Below are 12,309 nucleotides of genomic sequence, written 5' to 3' on the forward strand. Positions count from 1 at the left end.
TATAGAACACTCCTAAAATTCTTTTTACCATGTCAGTTTCCTGGATTAAAAGTTATGTAACATTTGATATAGTCAGCTGAACTCTCTGAAGGGATGTATTCAAAGTATCTTTGTTCTTACTGCATATGGATCATCCATATGCATATGTTTTTAAGATCTAAGATTATCTTAATGATAGTATTTTTTTCAAAACAAAAAAATCTAGACTGAATGTATTTTATTTATTCTTTGTAAGCAATTGCATGCATGCCTTTAAAACGGCTATCTAGAAAATGGTATGTGAGAACTTAAAAAAAAAAAAAAAGAGAGAGAGAGACTAAAATGAGATTTTGTAAGCTTTTGACCAGAGATCTGGGTTTTCCATTTGCCATAGAAAAACTCTAATTTTCTCCTTTAAAGGACAAAAACGTGGGGAAAATCTAAGTTTCCTTTTGCAGGCTGGCAGAGTTCCAGTCTGCAGGGGGCTGCTGGGGGTAGTGGGATGCAGGCGTGCCCAGCAATACAGCCAGGCAGCAGTGGAGAGCAGCTCCTAGCTGCCTGCAGATAAGTCTATCGGTGGGCATAGGCAATGTGGGGGAGGGGTGGAGGACAGACCGAGGCGGCAGCAGCAGCATCTATGGTAAGGGAGGGATTAGCGTATGTTTGGTAGCTGGGGGTGCTGCCCAGCTGTGGTGGTGCGAGGGGCTGGGGTGGGAATGCACAGACACAGGGCCCAGCTGAGGGAGTGGGATGGAGCCAGGGGTGTCTCATTTGGGGTGTGGGTGGGGGGTCAGATCCCTGCTGCTGTGCACACTCCTGGGTCAGGTGCCAGAGGTGACATGAGGGGATGGGATGGGAGGGGGGGGTCATGTGCCCCACAGATTTCTGTGTAGTATGGGGCAGAAAGCAGTCTGCCTGCTGTGGGGCTTACGGCTATGAGCCCTGCTGCCTTCTCCCCAGGAGCCTCCATGGCCCAGTGAAATGGACACAACTTTGCGCTGCTTCCTTTGCTCCTGCCAGGTGGGCAGAGGGTACCTCATCTTGTGTCACGGCTGGTGTGGGGCTCCTAGTGGTGGTGGCACTGAGTCTCACTGCCCCACTCTGTCCTTCCATGCCAAGTCCCACTTGCTGGGCTGTATGTACACACACAGACACAGACATACTTTCTTCATTTTAATCGCAGGGAAACAAAGATTTTTGGGCCTTTTCATCAGAATTTTGGATTTTTTACCAAAGAAAAGCAGGATCCCTACTTAGGACACACACAAACATGAATTTCTTATACCTCTGTTTTAGGATGGAAAGAGTCTTGTTTCTAGCTTAACAATGAGGTAATTTTAGAGTAAAATAATGTTTGAACACTAGCAATTAAAAAGCCATTAGAAATAAAAATAAATGAAAAAGCTGCCCCCCTTTTAATGAAGATTATGATCTCGCAGAAGAAAGATATAAACCAACAGTACATAAAATATGTTTTCCAAAGTGTTTTTACTATAGTAAGCTTGTAAAATATGATAATTGTATTGATTGAATGTGACAGACAAAACCTGGTGTTTTAATAAAATTAGCTTTAGGCTTTATATTTCTGTGCTAGGAGACCAAAATCCTTCTCTTGGGGCTTTATGTCCTCAGGGACATGAATAAAGTGATTTTTTGATGCATTATCCGTACTTTTTCAGTGGATAATCACTTATTGATTTGCTAATTTCAGCCATTCGTATTGCATCTGTAGGGTGAATTAATAAGTGACTAAAATGGAATGTGATTATAGTATACTGCAGATAAGTTTATCAGAAAACACAATGTGTATTTTCTCTTTCTGGAAATGGTTTGCTGTGAGGGAGAAGTAGTTTATGGCACTTGGATAAAGAAAACAAAAATATATTGCCTATGGTAGCAAACGGGGAAAGTAAAAGGAAGTTCTTCAGTAAGTACGTGAGACCTTTTGGGTAAGTTGTCAGGTAAAGAGAGCAGAGAAATGTGAAAAGGCAAAGGGCAGGTCAAAATTAGAGGCATAGAAGCACAGGGGATTTTTGGTTCAGTAAAAGGATTTTTTCCTTTATGAGAAACTATCTTTTTTTCCTAGACCTTAGGACAGGGGTTGGCAACCTCTTACTAACCGTGTGCTATCCATTGTGACCCCGACAGCACTGTAGAATGCTAGTCCACCTCTTGCTATACTCCAATTCCTGCTCTGTACAGTGGGACTGATCTTTTCTCCCCCCTGCAGTTGATGGCCTTTGTTTTGGGGAGCATCTGTGAGGCTAAGTACCAGACCAGAAAACAGGGAAACTCTCCTGTGGTTTCAGTACTTGCCACCCCCTCAGCTGGCATGCAGCATGGAGTCAGAAAAATGCCTAACTAGAATGAGAGGGGGAAAAAAGGAATGTGGGTGTGGGTGCATATCCTACACTCAGACTGGGAGAAAACTGGTGATGCTGGGAAAGGAGACCCCTTCCTTCGTACATCAATTTACATTTATAAGCTGTAGTCAGTTTAAGGAGCTTGGGTTCATTGAATTTACCTGGACAAACAGCCAGCCTATTGGTACAGCTCTGGTGAACGAACTAAAAAGTCTGGGAGGGAGCTTGTTTCCTGTGCTCTTTAAGAACTATATGTTTGTGATTGGCAGCATTCTCTTTTGGAAATGGTTTGCTGTGAAGAAGTAATTTATGGAATTTGGATAAGGAACATAAAAATATATTGTCTATGGTAGCAAAGGGAAAATGGAAAAGAACCCCTTTCAACATTTCCTTCATCTATGTGTCTTCTCATGCTATGAAGTTACTAAGACATAACAGTTTTCACACAAACTGGCCACAGAAAGTAGTTTATAGTTGCGACCAAATACAAGTGCACTGCTGCAGACAGCTTAAAAAATGGCCAATCTGGTGAAAATCTGACCTTTCATTGCATGAGAGGTCAGATGAAGGTGTTTCAAAACAGTCTTCTGTAATTTGTTTTCCCTTTCTGCTAGCCTCAAGTTGTTTTCAGAATGGGAGGGGAAAAAGGGAGCAGAGGGTTTTTCAGCCCCTGTTGAAGGGTGGGATTGGGTGTATTGGAGTCTACCCTAGCCCCCTCAGGTGATGCGGACTCCAATTCACCTGTACTACCCTCCAGAGCTGGCTGGGGCAGGTGAGCCCCTAAAACAAGCTCCCCTTCCTCCTTTTCTCCCCCTCCCATTCTCAAATGGACAGGCTGGGAGAGATGATTTTTTTTTTTTTTTTTTTTTCCTGTTTTTTTTGCACCAGTCCTGGAAGCACTGAGTAATACCAGGTCAATGCATGGAGTGGATGGAGCAAGCTCCAATTCCACCAACCAATACCAAAAAGAATCTGCTCAATACAGACCTCCTATGGCTGGGAGGTCATTGCTAGGGAAAACTGGCTGCAGGCTCCCAGCCAACAGCTAGATTTCCATTCCCCCCCCCCCCCAACAGTGAACCTCTGTTTGCTCAGGGTGATCATGGTAACTCAGAATGCCTCCTGCAAAGCCTTCTCAGTCACAGCAGGGAGCTGCACTTCTGTCTGCACCCTAATGAAGTTCAGCACAGTTACATTGCAGTGAGTCTGCAGCCCTTCTTTATTCTCTGTAGATCCTCTGAGTCCCAGAATTCCTTTGCCTCAGTTTCTGCATACCATACAGATTTGGCCAGACTTCTCTCTTAATTCTTTTGTATACTATATGATGCATCAGGCCTTAGCTTACTTCAGAAGCCACAAAAGTCTTTTCCCAGCCCTTGGAAAATGGGTAATTTTGCTCTGTTGCGTACTGGGTATAATTTTGCTCTGAGCCCAATGAAAAAGAATCGGTCTATTGCGGTGTGACATTTTAAAATCAAAATAACTTTTTTTCTGTAGTATATAGTTTGCACTCTCCCAAGTGAGAGTCTGTTAAAATATGTCCCTAAAACTAAATGGCTGTAGTTTTGAAAGTTGAAATTTAGTAGGAAAATAAACTTTATTTGTCACTGCCCTCAGGCTAAAAAAAAATCTGAACATTTGTTCATTTTTTCAGAAATTATAACATTTAAAAGAGAACAATATGGAAAGTGTTAGCCATCAAGGAGAAGATTTCAGGTTTAAAGACTGGGTGAAAAACAGAAAACAAGAATATAAACTGTTATATCGTCTTAGATGTTACTTGGTGCCTGGTGGGAGACCCTGTTTTCTAATGGCAGAAATTGGATGAGGATCAATCATTGTCAATTAACTAAAGTCCTATATATCTATTTATAATTTTAATTTTAATCAGTGCTTTCCTACAAGCTTCACATCTATTCTTGTATGTATGTATGTATGTGTGTTTGTAAACACCTGTTTTAAACTCTGAATAGATTATTTTATATTTAAAAAACAAATTAATTGAAATAATAAGGCTGTATTCCATTCCCCCGCCCCAGTTATCTGGATTCTTTGGTGGTGTTAACCTGAAAACCTTAAAGTAATCATGTCATAGATTTTCCTTTTGACATGAGAATTTTATTTACACTTAATACTATGATATAAATCACTTGGAAAATTGGGAGCTGACTTAGATAGCAGTCCATAATCCAAAATATGATATTGCAGTGTGCTTTCTGATTACATAAAGTCTGTTGAGCTTTTTATTTTTTAATTAAGAATTGATTTAAAAAGTTGGATGTCTGTTTCTTGGTAAAAATTAGATTTCCTATTAAATATTCTTTCTTGTCTAGAGATGTACAATCATTTTGCATTTACCAAAAAATAACAAAAATTCCTATGAGCTATTACAAATTTAGGGCCTTGTTGCACAGTAATTTTGGGCAACTCCTGATGATCTTAACCCCTGGGTTGTCTGCATATTAATATACCTGACACTGGTTTTAAGTACTTGTTATGCAGCTCAAAGCTACACCACTCCAAGACAGGATTATCTCTGATCTGTGCTACGCAGCTCACATAACACAAAGTTGCAGGTACACTAGGTTACATCTTAGTGTAAACACCAGAGTTCGAATTACACTTTGACTCTTGTAGAGGGTCTGCAAAAAAAAAAAAAAAAAAAAATAGGACTGCTCATCATGATGCCCTAATAAAATCGAAGACCTGCCTTCAGGTTTTGATTTTCAGATCTTACAGGGGGCTCTTGTCTCTTATGTGGTTGGGGGAAGGATCTCCCTCCCCATAATTCGAACCCTAGTAACACCCCTCCCATCCCCCCTTCCTTGGTGGCTCAGATCAGGCCCACTACCCCCATCACCCTTCCCAGTACCCTATATCTCTGCTCACTGCCTCCCCCATCTCTCAGTGGATGGTGGCTGCCCACGCTGTGTCTCCCTAGGAGCAGGCGGGGAAGGGCTAAACTGCCTGCCTGCTCCTGCTGCTGCTCTCTGAGTCAGAAGAGCAGCAGTCCAGCAACAGCAGAGGCTGAGCAAGCAGTTTAAACCTTCCTTGCCTGCTTCCTTGGGACAGACAGCATAGGCAGCCATCAGCAAGTAATGCCCCAAGGGGAAACCTGGGCAGCCTCAGGGAGCAGGGGACAGGTAGGAATGGGAGGTGAGGCACTTTACCTTTCAGTGTTCCAGGCCCCTGCTGGCCTGCAGTGTGACTGATCTAGCACTAACACCGATCAACTTTTGTGTGGCTCACTATGTAAGGTGCAACACGGTTCTTAGTCTGGCACATGTATAACACCATTTTGTTAATATATTTTATGCTTTTGTCTAAAGTTTCTATAACCTTTTGAAATATATGTTTATTGATTAATTTATTGCACTTCCTCTTGAGCTACAGTCTATCATCTACTTTTCTGTTTTCTCCAAACAGACAACTCGTACATGAATAAAGACCAGCATGGCTCATCTTCTGAAAGTGAAGATGAGGCACTGGGTAAATACCATGAAGCCTTGTCCAGAACACACAGTTCCAGACCAACAGTGGTAGATAGCAGGCAGCAGAAAAATTACCTTTGGGAAACCAGACAAAAATATAGCCCTCTGTCTGCAGAGTATGATGGTTACAGTAGTGAAGCTTCAATAGATGAAGGTAAGGTATAGCTTACAAAAGTTCTGTCTTTATCCCTCATTTTTAAGTTATAATGTGGGTAAGAAATACTGCATTTAAATACTCTTATTTAGAAATAGTCACTGTGTGCTAGTGTCTGCTAAATATTTGTTTTATCTGAATACACTACAAAAATAGATGGAAATGTATGTTCTTGTCCTTCATGGAAGTACTGCATATGGAACTTAATATGGGAGGAAAGAATATTGTGCAACTTTGTCAGCAATAACTTATTTGAAGAACTGCCTTTTAAGTTGTTTTTGTGGTATTTGTGGGAAATCCTGATGAATTTTAAGGTAGTGTAAATGCAGAAGTATAAGACATTGCTGGATTCTGTATATAATATGCACTTGTTGGCTGCCATAACTCTGAAGTTGGTTTTATTATTCAGTAAAGTTATTCTGTTATGTTTTTGAATTACAGGATATCTCCTCTTTCTTGTTTCAAAAAGAAAGGCCAGAAAAGTTAATTTTTTATTAATAAAAATCTGTCATGGCATTGAAGGTCACTTTTCTTTGAGAATCAGTCCTACTTTTCTTGCGACATATGCTTAGTGCGTCATGGCAATAACTAGGTACTAGGGGCATACCGAGATTTTTTTTTTTTGGCTGATACCAGTATCTGATTTTTAAGGAGCCATTTCAGCTGATACTGATCCAGTTTCTGATACAGTGTGGAGAGCTGCCTTCAGCTGGTAAGTCCTTTGTGGGAGGGAAGGGGCATGAGGGGGCATATCAACGCCCCCTGCAGTGAGGGAGGGAACAGGGGCAAGGACAAGCAGTGCCTGGGTGGAGCGTAGCATGGGGTGGGGTGAACCTGCGGCTCGTTTGGTGGGGGGGGTGGCTCTCACTGCTGCTTGCACCCTGGGAGGGCACAGGGGGGCGTGTCCCACCCAGATATGTGCGGAGTGGATGGGCAGGCTGCAGCCACAGGCTAGAGCTGGGGCTGTGCCGGGTTCTTCCTGCCAGGGCCTGGGCTTGGGGCAGGGGCTGCAGCCACCCCAAATTTCGCTGTAGCTCCCTCCCAGCACCACTGCCACATGCCTGACACAGCCCTGGCTCTTCCTGGCACATGGGGGAGGCAGGGATTGAGCTGGAGCTGTGCTGGGTGTGCAGTTGCAGCGCTGGGAGGGAGCTACGACAAAATTTGGGCTAGCTGTAGCCCCCTCTGTAGCCCCTGCCCTGAGCCCAGCCCTTGGCAAGAAGAGTCTGGTGCGGCCCCAGGTCCAACCTGCAGCTGCAGCCCCCCTGCCCTGCCCCATGCAGATCCCGGGGGTACATGACCCCCCCCACCTGTGCCCTCCCGGGGTGCAAGCAGCGGTAGGAACCATCCCCTCTTCCCTAACAAGCTGTGGGTCTGTCTCATGCCCCGCCCCAACTTGACTGGGCAGTGTCTGCCCCTGCCCCTTCCCCCTCCCTCAGTATTGAGGGGGAGGGTTGATCTGCCTCTTCCCTCCCCGTTGCCCGTCCACCACAATGGACTTACCAGCTGGAGGCAGCTCTCCACACTGCTGGGTTGTGCTCCTTGTTGACTGTGTGCATGCAGGAACGTTTATTGACCAAATTATCAGCCCCATGGAGTTGATTTCTGATAAAGCCAATTTTCTTTATATCAGTGCAGATCTGAACCCGAAATGATGTATCAGTGCATCTCTACTAAGTGCCTCTTTTTTCAGTTGACCTAGATGGAACGCAAGCACCATTTACTCCTTGAAAATAGCTGAAGGTGCAAAACTTTATTTATATTTATTAACAAGCAAGAAGAAGGGAGTTTTGTTTGAGATGCAGGTAAAAAAAAAAAAAAAATCAGGTACTTTTACATGGGTGCATTAATTAGATTTTTTGGATTAAAAAAATCTCACATTTTAAATTGTATACATAATAAAGTTGTTAGTATATTTTCTGAAACAGTGAATCTAATTTCAGACTAGGTTAGTATCAGCTCTTAACTATGTAGAAAGTTTGGAAATCTCACATGTGATTCTCTAACTAGTTTGAAAGCCTAATTTGTCTCTCTTCCCTATTGAAAAGGTTGTTTCTCTCTTAAATTAAGGATTTTGTTTTTTATGATCTCTCCCACATTTTGGTTTGGAAAAAAAGACACTAGTTATGCAATCACTGATGATCTCTATCACAGAGACAAAATGGATGACGTGTATTAGAAGCCTGAAACAGAGTAAGTTAATTCTCTTTTCTTGTTCAGGCAGAAGGCAGGGCAGAGTGCCATCTTAAAGACTGACTCGTTTTCATCAGACTTGTTGTCATCAAAACTCCTTAGTGCCTTTTGTCTTTGAAGTGGGACTTTAGGAGATAGGTGAGCCTGAGTTCCAACAATACAAATGGAAATGGGAAAGTGATGGGTACTGGCTACTTAAGAGGCACTTGCATGGAGAAAGGCTTATAGGAATAAGGGCAGAGGATATACTAAATATTTTCTGTTTCAGTTCCTTTATCTATTTATACTTGTCAACAGCAGCATCTACACTTTCTTCTCTGCCACCTTTCTGTGAGTTTTGTGGGGAGCCAGCTTAATCTGGCACCATTTCAAGGAGAAGGTTACGAGATGTTAGGTGGGTTGAGAAAAGGAGATGTTGGTACTGAGAAATAAGAACAGATAAGAGATGCAGAATCCTATTATAGCCCCAGCGGTGTTTGCTTGTCTCCTGACTAGTGGAGGCTACTTCTTCATACATTTACTCCTCTTCCTCCCATCTCAAAATTGCTAGTATTTGTTTCGTAAGCTATCACCTGAATTTCTTTTTCCATCTTCCCTTCTCTACTCTTGAGCTTCAGTCTTTCAGAGCTGTCAAATTTCTCTTATGTCAATAGGCAGATTAAATTCCATCTTAAAATCATCTTCTTTTATCCTCTGCCTCAAAACTGCTGCAGCTCATGCAAGCTACCTTTTTCTCCTGTTAAAATTTTGAGCATGGTTGGAGTCTGTGGTAGGAGAATCAAAGTGCAGCAGCTAAGAGTTTGTCAGCCATTTGTTTCCTGTGTCCTGTTGAAAATGCCATCAATGCCCACACTTCTAGATCCTGTCTCCATTCAAACAAACACACAAAAAGGGGCAGGAGAGGTATAATGTCTAACTTTTAAATGTCATAAATTTAAGTGTTAAACTAACCTTTTAAATAGTTATACATGTAATTTATTGGGAGGGTGTTCAAAGTTTGGAAAAACTCTTTTTTGTGTCTCACATTCTTTTAAATATATTCTTTAATTTTATTTACAACAACAAGTTTTACAGTAGTCACTATAATAGTTATCATTTTTCAACTGGTTATTTTGCTTTAGCTGTTGTATGTAAGCGGACATTTAATCCCAGTCTGTTAGGAGTTCCAGGAAATCTACCTGCAGTCTTGGTACACCTGTGTGTAAAGTAGTTGCAGAATCAGGCCCATATTTTATAATGATCTATTGTTAGTCTCCAAGATGCTGTGCAATAATAATATTCAAGGCAGTAAAAAACTAGCATAATATTCTTTATACGGTTCTAGTACACTACAATATATAATTTGTTGATGCTTTTTAGTTCTCCCAAAACCAGTTCAAATATAACGGCAAAGCTCCACATTAATAATTTTTTTCATACACATTTGCTTTGAATACAGGAAAAGATAAGGAAGAGTATGCCTGGTTGCTTTTTATTTGCCCTGGAAGGCAAGCTGCACATCCTAGAACTTTAGTGACAGAGAAAGTGGGCAGCTGATAAAGCAAACCTGCAATCCATAGACAGAAGCTGGAGATCGTAGCCAGCTAGTTCATACGTGTTTAGAGAAACAATTTGCTAATCTCAGATTAAAAATGAAGAACATCAAGGAACATTTTAGCTGCTTCATTGTAAATTTTACAATACCAAGTTTTGCTGTTTCTTGAAATTTAATATAAATCCTTAACACTTGAGGCATCACAACAATCCTGAGATTTTTTGTCAGTGGATAGTTTACACAAAGTGTAAAGAAAAATAAGAGATTTTTTAAAAATTATTTGGGCAAAAACATCTATGTATAAAGAGGGAAAGTGTCGTAAAATAAATAGTTTTAGTACTTATTAATATATTTTCCCCCATGTTCTTAATTTTTCATAAATTTAATTATATTTTCCCCATGTTTAGTTCCTAGACATTATGGTCATATTTACCAAACATTAGAATGTATAGTTCCTATTGACATCAGTAAAAAATTCCACACCAGATCAAAGACAGCATGAGCTGATTAAAAAATACATGGTTTTCCATTTTTAGAAGTAGTTATCTGGTTTTCTTTTTCGTATTAATCTGAAGTTCTGTCCTTTTTTTCTGCAGCATGTTATACCTTTCTTTTTAAAGAAGGGAGCCATAACTGTTTCTTCCTGTACCTTGGACATTTCTTTTTAGTTGTTTTTTTTTCTTGACAACTCTCCTTATTTGTTAAAAAAAAAACAAAAAACAAACCCAACAATAAAGCATGCACAGAAGTTTGTAATAAAATAGATAATAAACAGAATCTTGCTCTCTGAGCAAATGTGGTTAAGCCCAATTATTATTTGATACATTACTTGGTTTTCTAATTGCAATTATGAAAACTTAATCATTATAACCTAAAATATGCCTATTGCCAATGGAAAAGCATGTGCTAATAGCTGACTAATATTTTATATTTGATTTCAGGTTTACAGGATGTAAATATTCTCAAAATGCATTATTTTGAAGTTTGAAAACATAAGCCAAGGTGTTATGTTTTCGTTTTATTCTTTTGTCCTCTAGATGGCCATATTAATCTTTCTTTTCTACCTAGTAGCATAGGGCTGATAGTATCATTTATATAACATTTAATCTTTAAGTAAAGAAAACAAGTAATAATTTACTAACATTTTTGCACAATTGCTGTTTTTCTAATGATATATTTTCCTTGTACTGTGTTTAAACCTTTTCATTTGCTTCATTACATTTATATTAAGTAATTTAGTAAATATTTCTGTAGTTGTGCAATGTCAGTCATCTGCCTAGGAACCGGATCTGTATCACTTCATGTACTTCTGTAGCACATATTATATTGAAATTCTGCAGAATCTGAATACACTTTTGATTTAATGAAAGTTTCTCATCTGAATTGCAGTTAGAGGTATGCTTGCCTTCGGAGTCCACAAGATGATTTTTCTTTTTATGACAGGCTCTAGTAAATTACCTTAGAAACAGCCTCAGATTCCTTAATATCTAAATAAAGTCCAGTTTAGTAGAAAATCAAGAGAAGATCAAATCAGAGTAAAGTTAAATTGTTCTGGAGTTCTGTGTTTGCACTTATCCTTTTTTTCCTGAGTGTCAGTGTCTTGGTTCAACTCAAGATCAGATAATATCCTTTACCTTTTTTGGATATAATTATGTTCCAACTTGCTCATTAAAATATTAGCTAAGAGCATCTGGGGTTTTAGTAATTGTAAACTCAGAGCATGGAATCACTTCTCTTTTCTTCTTTGTTCCTATCCTAGTATGATTGCCATTTCATCGTTAATGATGTGCTCCCACTTCCTGAAAGAGTAGTTACTTTCCAAACTATTTCAAATGCTCTTATGACCCTAGTAAATACAAAATATTCTGCCTTATTTACATGATATTGTCTGAGCTGCTGTATCTGGCTCACATTTATATGAGAGGAATCCTTTATCTCAAAATATACAGTAAATATTTTGTACTCAGTTAATGTTTCTTTGCAGAAAGTAAGCAGCTGTAGCAGAAATAGTGATGTAACTGAAATTTTTAAAGTTCTAATTTCTAAAAATCCAAAATGCTGTTATTGTAGGTGAAGAAATGGGTTTGTTCACAAAACTCAAGTTTCAAATTTACAGTAAAATTTATATTTTGAAACTTGAAGCAAATTGTTGGTATCTTAGTCATAATTTTAAAGAAACTATATACTATATGAATTCTTAACAGATAATGTCTAATCCATCATGTCTTACTGCCTCTAATGGCTCCTTCCTAAACTTTAAAACCTGCACACATTCATACAAGCAAATTCCCATGCCTTTGTTCTCTTCTAACAATTCTACAGAAGAGGTCATTTTTTGTCAGAAAAACAGTCCCTTGAGGTTCCAGAAGATGAGAGGTGGGGTTTTTTTTGGAGGGGTTCTTTTTCTCTTTTGAAGTTGAGGCTATTAAGACAAGGATGTTGAAAGTGAGACTTTACAGACAGATGTTAGTAGTAGATTTTTTTTCCTTGCTTCTGAAAGTGACAAATCCTATGAATCCCTAGCGCCCAGAGGAGAGAGAAGATTCTATTCTGTATATTCATGACAGCATGCAGAAGTGTCCAAAGTTCCCCTGG

At 39.8% G+C, this 12,309-nt stretch overlaps 1 protein-coding gene across 4 annotated transcripts in view; it reads left to right on the forward strand.

The window, feature by feature from the left end:
- SYT14 (synaptotagmin 14) overlaps positions 1-12,309 on the forward strand; it is a 147,874-nt gene that overhangs the window by 59,313 nt on the left and 76,252 nt on the right. For all 4 annotated transcript variants that reach the window (XM_019549433.1, XM_019549431.1, XM_019549429.1 and 1 more), the window contains one exon: positions 5,769-5,987. In XM_019549433.1, the coding sequence (XP_019404978.1) occupies positions 5,769-5,987 (219 nt within the window). The remainder of the gene's footprint in view (positions 1-5,768; positions 5,988-12,309) is intronic.

The sequence above is a fragment of the Crocodylus porosus genome, unplaced genomic scaffold (assembly GCF_001723895.1).
Source record: "Crocodylus porosus isolate Cpor-Errol unplaced genomic scaffold, CroPor_comp1, whole genome shotgun sequence".
In the NCBI taxonomy this organism is placed as follows: Eukaryota; Metazoa; Chordata; order Crocodylia; family Crocodylidae; genus Crocodylus; species Crocodylus porosus.